The following is a 20,682-nucleotide window of genomic DNA, read 5'->3' as shown; positions in this document are numbered from 1 at the left end:
AAACCAAAGAGACACTCCATCAATTTATTCCAACATATACAACTTTTCTTAAACCTGAACAAGTAAAGATAAAACGCATTTGTAAGTCTTGCAATTATATTTAGATGAATTAGATAATAAAAGATTTTAAAATAATTTATTTCATCTTTCAGTACGTAAAAAGTTATCAAGCGTAATAATTAAATTTAATGTTTTCTATCCTAAATAGTCAATTATGGGATACACAATAAAAAAAATATAATAACTTTAATCATTGCTTAAAATTTTTAGGTTTGATTAGAGTTTTTAAATTTATTTTTCGTCACTTTGATAATTTTGTGGAACATTTTTTTCTTAAAATAACGTTTTATAAATGTTTTAACCTCCCACCATTAAAACATAAATCATGTTCAAACATACAAGTATGTAGATGAGAAGATGTGTTAAATAGAAAAAGAAAACTGTACCAGTACAAAATATATTTAACCAGAGCTTAAACTAAAACATGCGTTGTGTACAAAATTAACATTATACTTTTTTTTTGTAAGTTTAATTTTTCTATATTTATTTAAATTTATATCCACATTTTTAGATTATATCAATTTTAGATAAAATGTAAAAATAGAAAAAGAACAAAAATACATAATTCCTTAAAATGTTAATTGTGAGAGAGGTTCTCGGAATTAAGTTATTATATGCATGATCCGATTGGTTACTTGATGAGTAACAAGAGTTCTACACTTTACATCGAAAATCACTTTATAAACAATTCGTTAAACAAAACTATACTTTCAAGTCTTCAACTTCTGTTACTTGTATTAAGTCATTATAATGAAATATAACCGTTTTCCTCCCTTAAATAGTTAAGATCAAGTTTATCATATACCCTCTCTTCAAAAAATTTCCGTTAATATAAGACACTTTGCTTTCTTATTTATAATTTAATTTTCAATTTTTTCTTTTAAACACAAAATCTTCACTTTAATTCCTTATTTTTTTAAGACTAAATTAATTTTTTTCAACAGTTTTTTGCATCAATTTTGTAAATTTTGAGTGAGGTGGCATGTGTATCCGAACTTCTATTATAAGGAAATGTAACTTATCTAAAGGCCAATTATAAGACTAGTTAATTATTGACAAAGGGATTAATAAAACTATCAAGAATCTTATGTGAAAGTCATGAAAATATCAACTCGTGGTACTGAATCAATTGAGGAAAATACAAACTTCAATGATTACATAATATTAATTAGTTGAGTATGAGTTGTCTTTCCTTGTGAGATTAAGTGGTTCAAATGTATTAAGTCCTATATATGAAAGATTAAAAAGAGGACTTCATCAAGCTTCTTTAGTACTTCCAATTAATACATAATTTCTTTCTGTTTCAATTTTAAGTTGGTATCAAAACAGGTTCCTAGTCTATGTAATTTTCGGTGCATTTTTTGCAGTCTTTTATCGTCATCAGTTATCGTCACAGTTTTCATTGATGACCATCAGACCGGGATTGCCCCTTCAAGCGACGACCACCCGTGTTAGAATAGGGCGAGAAAACATTTATAAGCAACGTCACGCACATCAATTATAAAGTGCTTCGAGGCACGTGAATCCCACACACCATCGCCAATCATCTGATCTTCTTTATATGACTACCATCTGACTCGCTGGAGTAACCCCAATATGTTCCTTCCACGTGTATTGTTTAGAGGTCATTTGGTGGACTCTTAGTCACAAAGAGATTCACTCTTTCTTGTGGATTGAAGGTCTTTTCTATCGAATCTAGTTTTTGCCTTTAAATATTGTTTTGTTTTCATAATCTGATTTTAAAATGTCTACTAGACCTATCATTTTTGGAAATCCTGCCTCTACTATACGCAATATACATATTGGAATTGATTGTTATTAAACACGTACTAATAGGTCATATTGTCTTATGCTCTACAAATGTACGACATTAATGATTAATTATTGGGTTTGATTAACTAAAATATTTTGCATTAATGGTTGTACAATGATCCTTTTCTATTCTAATAAAATATAGATCTCTTTATGAAACATATCTGACTTGAGCGTCAGAGTGTCTTCTGTAGGTCAACAACCCACTGGATTGGATCACGTTCTCATTGAATATCAAAAGAAAGCAGAGAAAGGAAGGACGACCGACCCTCGGACAATTTCAACCGAAACATTTTGGCGCCCACCGTGGGGTCGAGCGACATCCCCATGAAGCCACGAAGAACCAGACGCGCGCTCGGTCTTGACATCGCTACTTCGGATCAACACCAGATTTTGCAACAAGAGTAAAAAATTCCGTAATAATTCCTAAAGGCGTGTCTTTTGTTTTAAGAACTTTCAGGAACTTTCATCCCTACATCCTGCACAGGAAGGTACAGAGTTGTGTTCAACCTTGTCAGGTTCTACTGACTCCTAATTTTAAATTATAAAATATTATGCATAGGATGGTTCAGAGTTGCGTTCAACCTTGTCAGGTTCTACCAACTCTTAATTTTAAGTTATAAAATGTTATGCAAAAGACGGTTCAGAGCTGCGTTCAACCTTGTCATGTTCTAACGACTCTTAATTTTAAATTATAAAATAATATGCACAGGATGGTTCAAAGCTGAGTTTAACCTTGTCAGGTTCTACCAACTCTTAATTTTAAATTATAAAATATTATGCACATGATGGTTCAGAGCTGCATTCAACCTTGTCAGGTTCTATCGACTCTTAATTTTAAATTATAAAATATTATGCATAGGATGGTTCAGAGCTGCGTTCAACCTTGTTAGGTTCTAACGACTTTTAATTTTAAATTATAAAATATTATGTGCAGGAAGGTTCAGACCTCAACTTGGTCAGGTTATAATGGCCGCTCGGGGGAAGTCAGAAAAATGACTTCAGAAATCCCGCTCAATGTAGGAAGTTAGGAAAATGACTTCTACCTCAAGACCGCTCAGGGGAAGTCAGAAAAATGACTTCAGAAATCCCCGCTTAACGCATGAATTCAGAAAAATGACTCTTGCCTCATGACCGCTCAGGGGAAGTCAGAAAAATGGCTTTAGAAATCCCCGCTCAACACAGGAAGTCAGAAAAATGACTCCTGCCTCAAGCCGCTTGGGGGAAGTCAGCAAAATGGCTTCAGAAATCCCTACTCAACGCACGAAGTCAGAAAGATGACTCCTGCCTCATGACCGCTCGAGAGAAGTCAGAAAAATGGCTTCAGAAATTCCCGCTCAACGCAGGAAGTCAGAAAAATGACTCACACCTCAAGCCTCTCGGGGAAAGTGAGAAAAATGGCTTCAGAAATCCCCGCTCAACGCAGGAAGTCAGAAAAATGACTCCTGCCTCAAACCGCTCGGGGGAAGTGAGAAAAATGGTTTCAGAAATCCCCGCTCAACGCAGGAAGTCAGAAAAATGACTCCTGCCTCAGGACCGCTCGGGGGAAGTCAGAAAAATGGCTTCCGAAATCCCCTCTCAACGTAGGAAGTTCGAAAAAGAACTCTTATCAGTCAACTACTCAACAGGTTGAGCTATGTCAGGTTCCAATGTCTTTTCATTATAAAATAAATATTGAAGCGTTTACTTTATTTAAAATCATATTTTTTGGAGTGAAAATCTCTTGCAGAGGAAAAGGTTTGAAAGAGAACTCTTAGCATTTTCTGTTCAGTCTAAGGATTAGATCCAAAGAGAACTCCTAGAGTTCGCCGCTCGGTACATAAAGCAATGAAGACTTAAAGCATGAAAGATAGACTCCCTAAATGCAACGTGAGCAACCTCTTTTAAAGCTCATAATAATTCCTACGCACCTCTTTTAATAAAGAGCTTGCTCGGACTTGGGGGGTTTATGTACTATATGAAGTATACCTATCAGAATTAATTGTCATTAAGCAGGTACTAATAAGTCAGATTATCTTACGTTCTACAAATATACGACATTAATTATTAATTATTGGGTTTGATTACCTAAAATATATTACACTAATGGTTAATCAATGGACGTGGCTATCACAAGCCTTATAAGTAGACAACTGATGTCTAGGTACAATGATCCTTTTCTATCCTAATAAAATATAGACCTCTTTATGAAACATATCTGACTTGAGCGTCGGAGTGTCTTCTGTAGGTCAACAACCCATTGGAGTGGATCGCGTTCTCGGAGAGAATTGAATATCAAAAGACAGTAGAGCAAGAAAGACTACCGACCCTAAGACAATTTCAACTGAAACACTACCATTACTATTGAAAAACTAAATGAAAAAAATTATCTCTCGCAGTCGGTATTATTGAAATATAAATCCTTAACCAAGGTCATCATGACCACCTTGACCAAGATGGAAAGCAACATACCTCTTAAGAAGGTTGAATAATGAAAGCAAGTTGATTTTCAATTGTGTGTCGTGTTGTGCCAATATGTGGAACCGAAGCTTTTGGTTTCACTTAGAACTTTTAAAATGTGTCTCTTCTTTTGGAAGATAGTTCAAAATATTTATGCAAATGATATCCAATGTTTCTAACTTTGTAAATAAACTTGCATCCCTTTAACAAACTGACCATTACATGGTATTCTTCATGACTGAAGCTTAGTCCACAATTGAAGAACTAAAGATGGTTTTGGAAGTAGAGTCTTTGGATGAAATAAAAAAGAAATTTGACAAATACTATATGGTGATGATCATTTATGCTCTACATCTAGACTTTGATTATCGTAAAGATCAACTATTAACCAATCATGAGATCCTTTCCATGGAAAGTTTGACAACAAGTCTCCTTAGAGTTCCAACACCTTAAAGCAAGGAAGTTCATGAACTTGTGAAACCGTCTGTTATGGTGTTGTCACACGAGGAAGAGGATGTGGAGGACAAGGATGTAATCAATACACACACTGTTAAAAGATCGCTCCTAAGAAAATTGTTTCTCCTAGCATGGTTTTCCTACCAAGACCACCCATGTCTCTAAGGCAGAAATTACCGACTCCAAATTCACTAATGAAGAATAACAAGAGTATCTAAGGTCAAAATCTAATAGCTTGGCACAAACATCCGAAACTCCATATACATCAACAACTTACATTTGTCAATCAATGGAAGGTCAAAATTCATGGATACTTGACTTAGGTGCTTTTGATCACATGCTTGACAATACCTCTCTGTTCTCATTTCTTTCTTTTAAAAAAAAACATCATTTCAAAACTATGGCAAATGACTCTAAAATTTTTTCAAAGGAAGTCGGTCAAGTTTTGCTTTTTCCTTCCCTAAATCTTAAATATATGCTGACTTTGGGTGGCTTGTGATTTGGATTCACGGTGGGAGCAATGGTGATGAATGAAGAAGATGATGATTCTCTAACTGGGTTTTGCAATTAGAAGTCTCTCTCGTCTTTGCGGTTTGTGCATGGTGGCCATGGTTGGTGGTTGTGGTGGCACGTGTAAGTTGAGGCGCGGTGGTGGTCTGGTGATGGTGTCCTCAAGGCGGCTCACGGTTGAGGCACGACGACCATCAACTTCCCCTTTCACCATTGATGGATGTTTAGTAAACCCTAAACTCTCAAACAAAATCCCTAATTTTCAGAAACAATGGTTGTGTTGTGGGAGTGATGAAGATGGTGGCCGAACGATGTTAATGGTAGCTGCACAAAAGGATTGGGGGAGGAGGATGGTGGTTGGTGAAATCCCTAATTTTCAAAAACAATTCAGTTCAATTAATTTTTCTCAATTTTTTTAATTTTTTAAAATCAAAAAATTCACGTCAGACTCAGTTAAAATTATCTATTTAACACATCATTTGAAAAACTAACATTAACATCACATCAACATAATTCTAACGTCCATGTTCAATTTAATGGTAGGACTCTATTTATTTCAATTTTTCAAAATAAGTACCTAATTGAGGAAACAAATAAGTAGGATCCTGTTTGAGATTTTGACCCACATACCTTCATATAAAGTTAGTGAATGTAAGCATAATTTGAGAAAACATCTTGCATTTTTACTCATTCATTTATTATTCAGATGATGTTAATTGCATGTGATTTTAATAAAACTTCCGATGTTAAAAGTGTTCATCTTCTACACATGATATGATGCTTAATTGATAATCGGATGTGAAGTAAAGATCATGTTTCTGATATAATACTATTCAAAACAACTTGCAAAACGAAAATTGTAGTTTGGTAGTTATTATTTAAAAAATAGAACTCGTCATTCATCGATAATAAATCATGTGATTAGCATGTTAATTCTAAAAAAAAAATTATTGAGTCAAATCGATTCAAAATTAGTAAAAAAATTATATTAAACACCATAGTAAAAATGTTTTGACAGACATATTCTTTTACATTTAACTAAAACATTTTAAAGATAAACTGTTGAAAACAACAGCGAATAGATGTAGGTGTGTTTATTTTTATTTTATGATGATAAAAAAATAAAAAATATATATAATTAAATTTATAAAAATATATTCATGAAAATTAATTAAAAATTAAATATTTTTCATAATTTTGTTATTATAAATGGTTAAAAAAAATTATTTTCTTTATTCATAGTAATGATATATGTAACGAGTATATTAATTTACACTAGATAATAAGTTATTTTACTAATTATTATTACTCTTGGTCCATAAAAATACAATTTAGTTAATTATTTAAATTTAAAATTCACTAGTTATTATTTAGTTATTTATTTATTTTTAATAACATATTGGATTTGCAGTCGTACTTTTAAAGATTAAAAATGTATAAAATGATATCGTTGTTGAGCTGGTGGTAGGGATGATAGTTGGTTGATTTTTTAAAATCTTCCATAACCATTTTTAAGTTTATACATGCATTTAATCTGATTATAAGGTTTTTTTAAGTAAGGTACGATGAAGAATAAAACAAAAAATTAAATTAAGGAGTTTCCTTTCCATAACAAAATTATAAATTATAAAAGCGAAGTGGATTATTTTAGAAGAAAAAGAGAGTATGTGAAGCAAAGAAAAAGTGGAGAATGAGTAAGATGCAGTTGTTGGTGTTTTGATGAATAAGCAGAAGCAGATGCAGTAACCTCAGACCGATATCAAACTAATTTAGAAGTGGAAAATGATAAAAGATTACTTTACCTGATTTAACTAATATGCAGAGAGAGAATTGGCGAGAGAGAAAGGTCATCCATTTTCAAAGAAACTCTGAAACGTTTATTACTGTAAACACAGACATAAACACAAACACATTATCTGCAACTTCCATTGAAAAGGAAACCATTGAAATCAGAGCAGAACAAAATCGATACCTCCAGAAAGATGAATGTGTTCCCTTGCTTGAATCTGACCAGAGAATGCTCACACTCGCTACTGTTGCAAGAGATAAGAATGAAAGCACACCCTTTTTCTAACACTCACCAGACTATGACTTCCATCTTTGAAAAGCCTTGGTCGTTTATTTATTATCTTTGTGAGGTGGTGCTATATATTAGAATTCCAAATTTGCAATACGAAGGAATTGATTTTCATCTAGAAAAATATCTTGACATTTTTTTTTCATGGATCAGTCTATTTAGAGTTAAAAAAATTAAGTTTAATTAAGTTTTGAATTTACGATAAATTTGATAACTCTCAACATTTTTATTGAATATTTAATTAAATTATTTATTTCAAGTAAGTCATTACTGTTAATTTTTTTTATTAATTATATGTGATGTGGTAGATAGGTGCATTGTGTTGTTAAATAGATGATGTGAATCTTGTGTTGCTGTCTTTGTTTAGTTATTCTGATATGTAATTTTATAATTTTATGAAATCATGATTTTATTATTTTATAATTTTTGTAATTTTATAATTTCATTATTTTATAATCTTGTAATATAATTTTATATCTCACAATCCCATGTTAATAAATTCTCAAACTGTTTGTAAATAATAAAAAATAAAAAAAAATCTATGACCACAAAATAAGCAAAAAAAGTTTCTAGAAATGTTAAAGGCCTCCAACAAGGTCGCGGTGCAGGTCAATCACAAAAAAAATATATTAACAAGAAATAATTCATTGGTTTCCTTTTTTGGATCAGCTTGTTAATCAAACTCTTTCATCATTAATCTTTTTGATATTTTTATTTCTAAGTTAGACATTTGTGATATTCACCACCCCCAACTTGATGGGATATTAATAGAAACAGATTTTGTTAGTTTTTTATTTGAATAAGTTAGAAACAGATTTTATTCTCTTTTCAGTTTTTTTTCTACATAGTTTTATTTAACTCTGTACTCTCTTTTGCCTTTCAAGTTCAATAAAAATAGACTCACGAGAACAAATACCATCCATAACAAGAAGCAGATCTAGTTGATATCTAATTTGGAAGAGTTTTTTTTTTCTTATTATTGAATTATTATTATTATTATTATTATTATTATTATTATAAAAAAAGCTTTATGAATACTTTTTAATCTTTATACTTCTTTTCAACACCTAATAAAAAGATATTTAAATATTTTTTTATTACTATTAGATTGGTGTTGAATAAGAATTAAGATGTTTCATTATCCTGTTATTAATACTCTGCATGATTGACGGATGCTTTGACTCCGATTTTTCATATCTTTTAAGAGTCTTTGTCGTTTATTTATTATTGTTGTCGGTGGGTACTATTAAAAAGGAGAATGGACAGATTTAATTTTTGTAAACTTAATATTGCATTACCATTTGCATTTATCCATTTTATGGTTTTTTCTTCGTCAATCTCCGTTTTTTTTTCTTCCTCCACACCAATAAAATCTATAATTCTCAAATTAAATTTATTAAAATTATCACCATTTTTCATCTTTGCAAGCACAAGACTGTTTGTTATCTTCCTCTTCCCTTTGCCTTACCTTAGTCAAGGACAATATCACACTCTTAATTTTGGCTATATATATTATTGATTTTGTACTATTGGTTTGTAATTTGTGCAGTTATTTACTTGTTAATTTTTGTTCCTTTTTATTTAAAACCTTAAGTTTTTAAATCAAGATGATCCTTTTATTTTTGTAACGATGGTGCGTGAATACAGTGAGAAATAACATAGGAATTTTGTGTTGATCTGGATGCTCTAGTCTATAGTTGCAATAAATTAATACCAACACGTTTATAAGAAATAAAGATCCTGGGATAAAATCTTGATAAAAAATAGGAAAACTGCTAGTATAAATGAAAACATTAACATGTCTAATCATTTTTAAAGTAGAATTTTCTTGTATCTGACTAATCTCAGAAAAAAATTAGAATTGTTTCTAAATGGATAAAAGCTTTAATTATGTTCAACAGTTGAAATATTGGTGTACGGTTATATGTAGAAGATATTGATGTACGGTTATAATCAATTTTAAGAGCACTATTCACTATGTAAAAATAAAGAAGATAAATCAAATGAATAAAAAAAAAATACTTTACATCAATTAAACTAGAATCGTCCCAGCGATACAAGTTTTACATGAGTTGATTGTTACAAAAAAAAATATGTTACTGCATTAAACTAAGTCAACCAACTTAAAATACTTTTCCTAAATTAAAAAAAAAATGTCACAACACTTTAGAGTGATAAATTCTTAAACAACCAACATATCAACAATGACATAAATTCTCTATTTTGTGCAAATGTAAGTTGTATCTATTATACACAAAAATTAGCCCTCCTTATTTTTTTCTCTCTAAACTATCATTCTTCGTGTATCTATAGAATTATCCATTAAGGTTATTTACATTTTCTTTAATTTCCTTTCTATTAAAAAAATAAAAAAGAAAGAATACGACATTAAAGGAGAAAAATATAAATAAAAAAAAATGCATGGAGTCAAGTGGAGAAAAAGAAACGAACCAAGTTGACGGATAAACAAGGTAATGTGGCCAATTGGCCTTTAACAAAAGAAAAAAAATTATTTATTTATATATTGTTATTATTTTAAGGTGGAGACAATTTGAAAAGCTAGAAAGAGTCAAAGACTGGGTTATTTTAAATATGTTTATAGAGAGACATTTAATAACATTTTAATATAATACATGTGCTATTTTGCTATTAGGTTTAGAGTAACACAGTAATAAATAAATAATGAACCAGTAAAAGTATAGTAAATATACTATCTTAAAATATTATAAAAAAAATCTGTATCACAATATATTTTTTATAAGATAGTGCATTTGAAAAAATGGAAAGAAATTAGAAACTTATAGGATCGTTTTGAACTGTGACCGTCGGATTGCGTAGATAGAGGAAGTTGGTGTGGGGTGAACACAGATGATTGCGCCGGCAAGTGTTAGCTGCGTAAGGTGTAATGCACTTATACTGTCTCCTTCTTATTGTCGTTTTGAGATCTATGCATAAGGTCGATGGGCCCCACGCTGACACGGCTTATATTATGCCACCCAATCCTTTTTGACAATTAATATTGCATTGTTACAAAATATTATTATGCTTTATGGAATCATGCAGACAGAAAGGGGTGAACTGATAGGGAAATTAGAACCAAAAGCACACAAAGAAACAAAAATAAAGTATTGCAAAATGACAATGATACAATTGGTAGTCCCTACAGATGAAGAAAGGAAAAAAATGGTTTCTGTAATTTTGAAGAAAAAATGAGATGCATTTGATCACTGAATTACATAAAAGAACAAATAGTTTTTTCATTTATCACAACACTTGTTTTGTCTGTTTCACGAAGAACAACCTCTTACACACAAATAAGATACCAAACAACAACAAAATAGAACAATCGAAATTTGGAAAGTAAACTGAAAGTATATGATTAGTGGTACTGGCTGATGGGTTGGGTGCACATTAAGTTAATTTAGGACCAAGCTACCTTATTGAAGCATAAACCACTAGGAAAAACATAAGACATTAACCTTAATAATAATGAACAACGAAAACCTTCACGAGCGATTTGTAGCAGCCATGCGATTGAGCTCATATTCACTACACATAGCCACTAATCATATTTTTTATATGATTAGTGGTGGCAAAGCCTTGCTTAAAGGAGAATAGAATGCTTGGCAAGTGTCGGTGCATAGTGTCTATAATATGTTTGAGTCCATCTGATACTTTGACATCTTTGAAAGGAAGGTTGGAAAGGAAATTAAGAGCAGACAAAAGGCAAAGGCTGTTAGTCTCAGAGCTAACTATATCCTTCAGAGACATCTTCAGATACTTTTCTAACTCGCTTATCTTCACCCTTTTTCCCAACAACAACTGGTGCAAATAAACTCGTGATCTCATTGGCCCCAAAGTCTTGAATGATTTTAGGATGGCCTTCACTTTCTTTAGCAATGCGTGCCTCAATTTGGCTGCTGTTAATTTCACCCTGGGTGGAATAAGTGTGATGATAACAAATATATTAAATATAAATTCCAACTTAGAAATTCTGTTGTTTTTCAATTCCACTTCTACGATAAATAATAAATCAGAATGGTAACATTATTTTTATTCTGACCGAATATGTTAGAAATGTGAATTGCATAAAATAAACTTACATGATGATGTTGATGTGATTTACTTAGTAAAGTAACTGTTGGATCCAACTTAGAGGTCGCGGATTCGGAAAAAATTGATGAAGCTGCCATATTGGTGTTCTTTGCTATGGTTTCCTCTACGGCAACTTGCTCAATACTCTGCGCAAGAACAAATGATATGTAGCTTTGCTGTAATAATTTGCAGACTTCATTTCTTTTTTGTGACTTATACTAGCAGGGTCATTGTCGATGGCAAGTGGATATGCATATTAATTTAGAATAATTTATGGTATTTTTGTTTGCCATTTACCTTTGGAATTTCACCAAGTGGTTTTTTCTGCTCCATCAAACACGGTTCACTAGTGTGCTGTGTGTCCACCAATGGCTAAACAAAGTAATAAAAAGGTGTAAAATCACAATAGTCTCATCTAATACTCATAAAAAGATTTATTAGACTCACATTTGAAGGTGCTGGCTTTTCAACTGTTTGCGAATTTGTTAATGATGTTGCTATTCTTGGTATTTCTGAAGTGAAAACTTCTGCAACAAATTCCTGCTCTGGTTCTTCCTTTCTCGGAGCCAAAATGTGGTCATTAGAAACAACACCTATTTCACATTCTTTATCAACCAAGTCAGAACCTTTTTCGAAGCTAATCTTAGGCCCATCACCTTCTTCAACAACGTCCCCACTACAACACCTGTTTAACAAACTTAAATTGCTTGCCAGAGAACAAAAAACTCAGAAATTGATGCTATCAATTTTGTTAGAATTTCATATGCCACCAAATGTATACTCATCTAACAAAATAGTCATACCTCTTAGAATTCTCATCTATTTGTCTCCGTGCGACGTCCTCTCCCAGCTTAGGATCCCTCGCCACAACACGTTGACGCATTTCCTCTACCCATGAACTCTCAAATCCAACTTCAATAGCTTCTTCACATAGTTTATAGAAATATTTTTCTCTTTGAGGAATAGCACTATGGACACTTTCCTTATGAAGGAAAGACAACAGATCTGCCAAAATTTTCAACCTCCAAGCTTGAAAGCGCTCACGAAACTTCTTGGAAGGATTCCAGAGATGAGGATATGTTGTTATTCCCTCCACCAGAAGAGAAATTTGTGCATCATCCAGATCAACAAAATGTTTATATGCTTCCAATCTTGTACGGATATCTGCAGAAGCTGTAAAAAGTTTGAGCGGGTGATATGGAAATATAGGATGAAAATGAGAAAATAAGAAATCAGAAACCTGAAGAAATGTCAATGTTGTTGTTAGTAACAACATCTATTCCCTCTTGTTTATGCAAAAGGTTCAACCCTTCTTCTACTCGGATTCCTTGGCTTGCCACTATTCCTGCCTTGCCTTCATTCATCTTATCATCTTGTTCAACTACCTTGGAATCTAGTGCAGGTATGTCCTCCCCACCAGACTCAATGCGAGTTGCAACACCACCTCCAATGCCAATGTCTTCAACACCAGTTGATGAAGATTTTGTCTTAGCACCCTCTACTAAAGAGCCCTCTGTAATGCTCTCATTTCCTATGTCCCCAATCTCCTGTGTATTACAAATTGAAAAAATACGATTGAGTGAGTGGCTCTAAAGTTTTGAAAGGAGACCTATTACTTGCTTCTTCAAGTGCATATTGGTATGGAAAACCTCCTTCATTGTTTGATTCTGATACACCACGTTTGCTTTGAAATATTGCACAAGCAAGTTAGGAGTTAGTCTTAATATTACAAAATCCATTTTTATGTTTAGTAATGTACGTTACAAATTAGAGGTGGGCTTCTAAATTCTAAGGCAGTAGTTGGTATTGCTAGTCTATCAGTGATAAGCTAGAACTTTTCCAATAAATGTTGTCAGTTTCATATTTACAATGCAAAAGCTAAGTTTGGTAAAGTAACTTTCATTGTGACTATACTTCCTTCTTCTCCATATTTAGGTTACTAATTTTTATTTGATTCTTAAATAGTTGACATATTATGACTTTAACTAATGCAATTGAATTCTTTGCCCCACTCAATATTCTGCAATCTGCACATGCCCAGAAGATGTGTAATTAGGTAGAATATTTTTGTTTTTTTTATAAAAATGAAATGAAAATGTGTATCAACCTCAAACCATTCGAAAAGGAACATGCAACAGTCCTTTTTTTCTGAAACAAGGGACACCAACAATTTTCTTTGTTCACTCCTTAGCTTTGAGTAGTATACATCAATCATTCATTTCCTGTTAAATTACTTAGCAGATGTGCATTTGTTGGTAATTAAGGTGGCTTCTGTTGATCTACCAAAGATGATTTACTTTAAGAATTTTAATGGTACATTAAATTTAATGGATCACATTGATTTGTTTAATAAAAAGGGAGATCAAATTTAGTACGTTAAAATTGAAAGAAGTTATTCTAATAATGAGACAGAATAGGCTATAATTTTTTTTATTGTATTTATATTCATAGATTGGTTGGTTCTGACCTGCGATGAAGTGAACTCACTGCTACCACTAATAGTTGAATCGTCATATATGAATTTTACTATGCGATCAAATTCCCAAATACCAAGTTCAGCGTTTATGAAATCTGTACAAAGATATATATATATATATATATATATATATATATATATATATATATATATATATATATATATATATATATATATATATATATATATTAGGGAATTCACGTGAAAATGAAATACATAACAAAAGGGAATACAACCTCAACTTTCCATGATGGATCATTAAATCATTACAATTAATAATACAAAAAAAGATATAAAAAGTTTCATGATAGGAATTTTTTTATCATCCATCAACATAAAGTGGCGACTCTACGTCTTAAGGATAGTACCCTTTACAACAGTGTTCTTCATAACTAAAATTACTAGAACCTAAAATTAAAAGTCTTGCAGCAAAAATCAAGTTAATGTTCTTATTTTAAAAAATTCTGGTGAGTACTCTGTTGGGAATTTGAAACCGTCCTCTCTGAGTGAAATAATGAATTTGTAAATATATTTTCTTTAGGTAAAATTGTTTACAAATGAAGGGACGAATTGTCTCAAACCATGCCAATATACATAGGCAAGACTTATTTCAAATGTGATCATATTTTGTGAACGAATTAGCAACTTTAGTTGTGGATTGTGGAGTTAGAATAAGCGGATTCAAAACATTTAGTCAACATAACAATTATTTAATATTTCTTGATATCATAAAAAAAACAAATAATAAATAATAGTACACTAGGATAGAGTAAATTACACAGATAACTAAATTGTAATAGTGCAAACAAAATGTGAAAATAACTAAAAAAAAATTTAATTTTTTAAAATAATTTGAGGTTGTTGAACAAAAGTGAGATAAAAATTACATTTAGTTTGGAACTCGCAAATTTCCTTTTTGAGAGTGAATACGAGTTAAGACCAACATTTATCTAGAGAAGAATTAGATAGCGAGTTACCTCATTTCTATACTGTAATATTTTAAATTTGAAGACTTTATATAATATTTACCTTCAGAAGGAAAATGTTCAAGGAGCTTCTCAAATGTAGTTGTTGAAGTCAAAGAGAGTATTGGACATTTGTAGACAATGCAATTCTTTACATTATGCAATTCAATCTCTTGACTGAAGTTTTCCAGATGCGTAAATATTAAAAGTTTGAGTCTTGGAAGCTCCACTTTAATCTTTCCTTGTTTACATCCAACAAGCTCTTCTAGTTCATAGGCTCCATTTATGGCCAGAAGAAGAAGATTCGGAAGGTCATTAGAAGGAGATCCAGAGAATAATCTTTTCAACTTGTGACAATCATCAACATGCAATGCTTCTAGTTTTGGGAAGCATGGTTGAGGAGAAAGAATATTAGACAAATTTTTATCTCCTTCAATGATTTGTTTTAATTCTTCGCATTTTCTTATCTTCAAAAGCTTCAACTTTGGTAAGCATCTTAAAACAGACTTTGGAAAGACTATTTCCAATTTCGCACATTCAATTATTTCTAGTTTTTCCAGATTTGGGAAGGTAAAATAATTCTTTGAAGCTTCTTTATCACATCCAATAATCTCCTTTAGTTCAGAGCCTCCATCTATAGAAAGAAGATTGGACTCGTCCTCTTCCATGATATGCTTTAATTCTTTGCAGTTTCTTATCACAAGAACATTCAACTTTGGTAAGCATCTTAAAACAGACTTTGGAAAGACTATTTCCAATATTGCACATTCAATTATTTCCAGTTTTTCAAGATTTGTTAAGGCAAAATAATTCTTTGAAGCTTCTTTATCACATCCAATAATCTCCTCCTCTAGTTCAGAGCCTCCATTTATAGAAAGAAAATTGGATTCGTCCTCTTCCATGATATGCTTTAATTCTTTGCAGTTTCTTATCACAAGAACATTCAACTTTGGTAAGCATCTTAGCACAGACTTTGGAAAGACTACTTCCAATTTCGCACATTCAATTATTTCTAGTTTTCCAAGATTTAGGAAGGCAAAATAATTCTTTGAAGGGCACGTCACAGTGAGAGTGTTGGTAGCATAAATGCTAACAAAACTTGGTAGTCTCGAAAGATGGAGCGTTTCCAATGGTGAGAAATGAATATGAGTCTCCTTGTAATCTTGATTAGCTACGGGATATTGGCCAATATATTTCAACTGGCCACAATCGCGCACTGAGAGCTCTCTTAAGTTAGGGAAGATAGCTTTCAAATTCTCTTTGACATATTCATAATCAGTGTCTATAATGTGCTCAAGTCCAGGACATTCCTCAATTCTCAAAATTTCCAACATCAATGCTGAAGCAATGGACAATTTAAAAAGGTACCTTGCATTATCAAAGTCTCTCAGTTCAATCTCTCTAATATTGGGTATCATAATCAAGTTCAAACCTTCTATGGCCAGAAGATGAAGGTTGGGAAGGTCATTAGCAAATCCAGGGAAAAGTATTTTCAACTTGTGGCAATGATCAACATACAATGCTTCTAGTTTTGGGAAACATAGTTGAAGAGAAACAAGACTAGAGAATTTTTTGTGCTCCACATTCCCTTCAATGATTTGTCTTAATTCTTTACATTTTCTTATCTTGAAAAGCTTCAACTTTGGAAAGCATCTTAAAACAGACTTTGGAAAGACTATTTCCAATTTCGCACATTCAATTATTTCTAGTTTTTCCAGATTTGGGAAGGCAAAATAATTCTTTGAAGCTTCTTTATCACATCCAATAATCTCCTTTAGTTCAGAGCCTCCATCTATAGAAAGAATAAGATTGGACTCGTCTTCTTCCATGATATGTTTTAATTCTTTGCAGTTTCTTATCACAAGAACATTCAACTTTGGTAAGCATCTTAACACAGACTTTGGAAAGACTACTTCCAATTTCGCACATTCAATTATTTCTAGTATTTCAAGATTTGTTAAGGCAAAATATTTCTTTGAAGATTTTTTATCACATCCAATAATCTCCTCTAGTTCAGATCCTCCATCTCTAGAAAGAAGACTGGACTCGTCTTCTTCCATGATATGCTTTAATTCTTTGCAGTTTCTTATCACAAGAACATTCAACTTTGGTAAGCATCTTAACACAGACTTTGGAAAGACTACTTCCAATTTCGCACATTCAATTATTTCTAGTATTTCAAGATTTGTTAAGGCAAAATATTTCTTCGAAGATTTTTTATCACCTCCAATAATCTCCTCTAGTTCAGAGCCTCCATCTCTAGAAAGAAGACTGGACTCGTCTTCTTCCATGATATGCTTTAATTCTTTGCAGTTTCTTATCACAAGAACATTCAGCTTTGATAAGCATCTTAAAACAGACTTTGGAAAGACTACTTCCAATTTCGCACATTCAATTATTTTTAGTTTTTCAAGATTTGGGAAGGCAAGATAATTGTTTGAAGCTTTTTTATCACATCCAATAATTTCCTCTACTTCAGAGCCTCCATCTATAGAATGAAGATTGGACTGGTCTTCTTCGATGATCTGCTTCAATTCCATGCACTCTCTTATGGTTACGTTCTTCAACTCTGGTAAGCATCTTACAACAGACTTTGGAAAAATTACTTCCAACTTTCCACAATCCCTTATTTCTAATGTGGTAAGATGTTGGAGAGTAAGTGAATTCTTGGGACCCACCCAAATATAAGCCATTGAGGTAGATTATACAACTCCAAGTTCTCTATGATAAAAATAGCAGAGTATGAAATTGATCTAAACATGTTATATTAACGTCACAGTAACACATTCAGATCAAAAACAGCGGAAGCAAAAATGAAAGAATAATGTGCGTACCTCCTGCCATTGCAATTTTGTAAATCTAAACACCGACAGCTTTGTTTTCTAAACCTTAACTCACTCAAACTCGATGGTGTGTTTTTTCTGAATAGAGGAGTAGGCTTAGTGATCAAAACTGAGAGTAACCCATTCCCTTATATAAAGTCTGGCCATCACAGGTTTCAAAATAAATGGGCTTTACGTTTAAAAATAATAACTGCTCCATAACCTCTATGCAGTTAAAAGGATAAAAAATAATGGCTTAATGGACCACTTTATGTTCCTTAAAAATAGGAACTGAAAATGCTATAATATTTATTTTATATTTAAAATAATGCTAACATTCTCCCACTTGGTCCATTTATCCAATCATTAACCACAACAATTGACAGAATATATACGAGTCATGGCGATAGGTCCTCTGATAGTGAGTGTTATCTTCCATGTACCACAATATATATTTCTCTCAACATTAGCTCTCAACTTAATGCATAAACCATATGTTTATGCTAGATCAAAACTAAATGATATCTTCTCAAAATAAATGTGCACAAAAACATATGAGAAAAACATCAAACTGAATAAGAGTTTTATCAAAATGAAAGTACTTACAATGATTGTCACATCATGGAACCAAGTCCCATTCGCGTTACATGATCCTTAAAATTCTTTGGTGGCATGCCTTTAGTTAAAGGATCAGCAATCATCAACTCAGTGCTAACGTGCTCAATAACCACTTTCTTTTCTTTAACACGTTCTCTTATGGCTAGATATTTAATGTCGATGTGCTTACTTCGACTTCCACTTTTATTATTCTTAGCCATGAAAACAGCAGCAGAGTTATCACAGTACAACTTCAGTGGCCTAGCAATTGAGTCCACAACTCTAAGCCCAGATATAAAACTCTTCAACCATACACCATGTGAAGAAGCCTCAAAACAAGAAACGAATTCAGCTTCCATAGTAGAAGTAGCAGTCAAGGTCTGCTTTTTGCTACTCCAAGATACTGCTCCATCAGCTAACATAAAAATGTAACCAGACGTTGATTTTCGTGAATCAACGCAGCCAGCATAGTCTGAATCGGAGTAGCCAATCACTTCTAAATTAGCAGTTCGTCTATACATGAGCATGAAATCTTTTGTTCCTTGAAGATATCTCATTACTTTCTTTGCAGCTTTCCAGTGGTCAACACCTGGATTACTCTGATATCTTCCTAAAACTCCAACTGCAAATGCAATGTCAGGTCTAGTACAAACTTGAGCATACATAAGACTTCCGACAGCTGAAGCATATGGAATATTTTTCATCTGTTCCCGCTCAAGATCATTTTTCGGGCATTGACTTAAATCAAGTTTGTCACCCTTTACAATGGGAGCTACACTTGGTGAACAATTCTTCATATTAAACCTCTCTAAAACTTTGTTGATATAGGTCTCTTGAGACAAACCCAAAATGCCTCGAGATCTTTCCCTATGGATCTTAATGCCAATGACATAAGATGCCTCTCCCATATCCTTCATGTCAAAGTTCTTTGAGAGAAATTGTTTCACTTCATATAGCATACCCTTGTCGTTGGTTGCAAGCAAAATGTCATCCACATATAAAACAAGGAAACAAATCTTACTCCCACTGACCTTTTGGTATATACATTGATCCATGATGTTTTCTTCAAAACCGAATGAAGTGATAACATCATGAAATTTTAGATACCATTGGCGAGAGGCTTGTTTTAATCCATAGATGGATTTATTAAGCTTGCAAACTAAGTGCTCATTGTCTTTAGAAGAGAATCCTTCAGGTTGTTTCATGTAAACCTCTTCTTCTAGATCACCATTAAGGAATGCTGTTTTCACATCCATTTGATGTAACTCAAAATCAAAATGAGCTACTAATGCCATGATTATTCTTAAAGAATCCTTCTTAGACACAGGAGAAAAAGTTTCTTTATAATCAATTCCTTCTCTTTGAGTGAATCCTTTGGCAACAAGTCTTGCCTTATGTCTCTCAATGTTGCCTTTTGAGTCCTTCTTGGTTTTGAAGACCCATCTACATCCGATGGATTTTACACCATCAGGCAACTGAACGAGATCCCAGACTTTGTTGGATGCCATAGAATCCATCTCGTCTTTCATAGCATCATACCATAGGTTTGATTCTTTAGAACTCATGGCTTGTGAAAACGTTTCAGGATCATTTTCGGCTCCAATGTTGTAATCCGATTCTTGTAAATACACTTCATAATCACTAGAAACTGCTGGTCTTCTGATTCTAGTAGATCTTCTTAATGTTGTGTCAACATCTTGATGAGAAACTTGTTGTTCAACATTTACTTGTTGCTCCTCGTTAACAACTTGATCTATATTATCATTTTCAGCAATTTGTGGAACATCAATTATTGGTTGTTCAATACGCTTTTGAACTGAAGGAGCGTGAATGACTACCAATCTTTCATTTGATTGAGAGGTTTGAGCTTCATAGTGATCTTTTTCAAGATCAACGTCTTGATTTAAATCACTCCCACTAATCAAGTCATTTTCAAGAAACTTTGCATTTCTTGATTCCACAATCCTAGTGTTATGATTTGGACAATAGAATCTATAACCTTTGGACCTTTCAGCATATCCAATGAAATACCCACTAATAGTCCTTGGGTCTAGTTTCTTCTCTTGTGGATTATAAATTCTCACTTCAGAAGGACATCCCCAAACGCGTACATGTCGTAAACTAGGTTTCCAACCTTTGAATAACTCAAAAGGTGTTTTTAAAACAGCCTTAGTTGGGACCCGATTTACTATATACACAGCCGTCTTAAGTGCTTCAGACCACAAGAATTGAGGAAGTTTTGAATTACTCCTCATACTTCTCACCATATCCATCAAGGTTCGATTTCTTCTTTCTGCTACACCATTCTGATCTGGAGAGCCAGGCATGGTATATTGGGCAACAATCCCATGTTCTTGAAGAAACTTCGCAAAC

General features: G+C 32.7%; 1 protein-coding gene and 1 long non-coding RNA gene across 5 annotated transcripts in view; both read right to left on the bottom strand.

Annotated features, from left to right (window-relative positions):
• Nucleotides 1-151: 151 nt before the first annotated feature.
• LOC128194190 (uncharacterized) lies at nucleotides 152-7,417 on the bottom strand. Of its 2 annotated transcripts, none has more exons than XR_008245511.1 (3): nucleotides 7,250-7,415; nucleotides 7,080-7,160; nucleotides 152-2,351 (listed from the first exon to the last, which is right to left on the bottom strand). It is a non-coding gene; the product is annotated as an uncharacterized LOC128194190 (long non-coding RNA). The 2 variants fall into 2 exon arrangements; XR_008245512.1 differs by lacking the exon at nucleotides 152-2,351 and adding an exon at nucleotides 2,358-5,646 and having other exon boundaries at nucleotides 7,250-7,417.
• Nucleotides 7,418-10,586: 3,169 nt separating this feature from the next.
• LOC128194189 (uncharacterized) overlaps nucleotides 10,587-20,682 on the bottom strand; it is a 73,561-nt gene continuing 63,465 nt past the window's right edge. The window contains exons 8-13 of one of the 3 annotated variants that reach the window (XM_052869078.1): nucleotides 12,690-12,996; nucleotides 12,253-12,622; nucleotides 11,897-12,146; nucleotides 11,747-11,821; nucleotides 11,458-11,595; nucleotides 10,587-11,288 (exon numbers count right to left, since the gene is read on the bottom strand). In XM_052869078.1, the coding sequence (XP_052725038.1) occupies nucleotides 11,103-11,288; nucleotides 11,458-11,595; nucleotides 11,747-11,821; nucleotides 11,897-12,146; nucleotides 12,253-12,622; nucleotides 12,690-12,996 (1,326 nt within the window). In that variant the 3' untranslated portion in view covers nucleotides 10,587-11,102. Of the gene's footprint in view, nucleotides 11,289-11,457; nucleotides 11,596-11,746; nucleotides 11,822-11,896; nucleotides 12,156-12,252; nucleotides 12,623-12,689; nucleotides 12,997-20,682 lie in introns of all 3 variants that reach the window. The other 2 variants (XM_052869079.1, XM_052869080.1) reach the window with 2 other exon arrangements.

This window comes from Vigna angularis, chromosome 10 (assembly GCF_016808095.1).
Source record: "Vigna angularis cultivar LongXiaoDou No.4 chromosome 10, ASM1680809v1, whole genome shotgun sequence".
NCBI lineage: Eukaryota > Viridiplantae > Streptophyta > Magnoliopsida > Fabales > Fabaceae > Vigna > Vigna angularis.
This window is presented reverse-complemented; position numbering and strand designations above follow the sequence as displayed.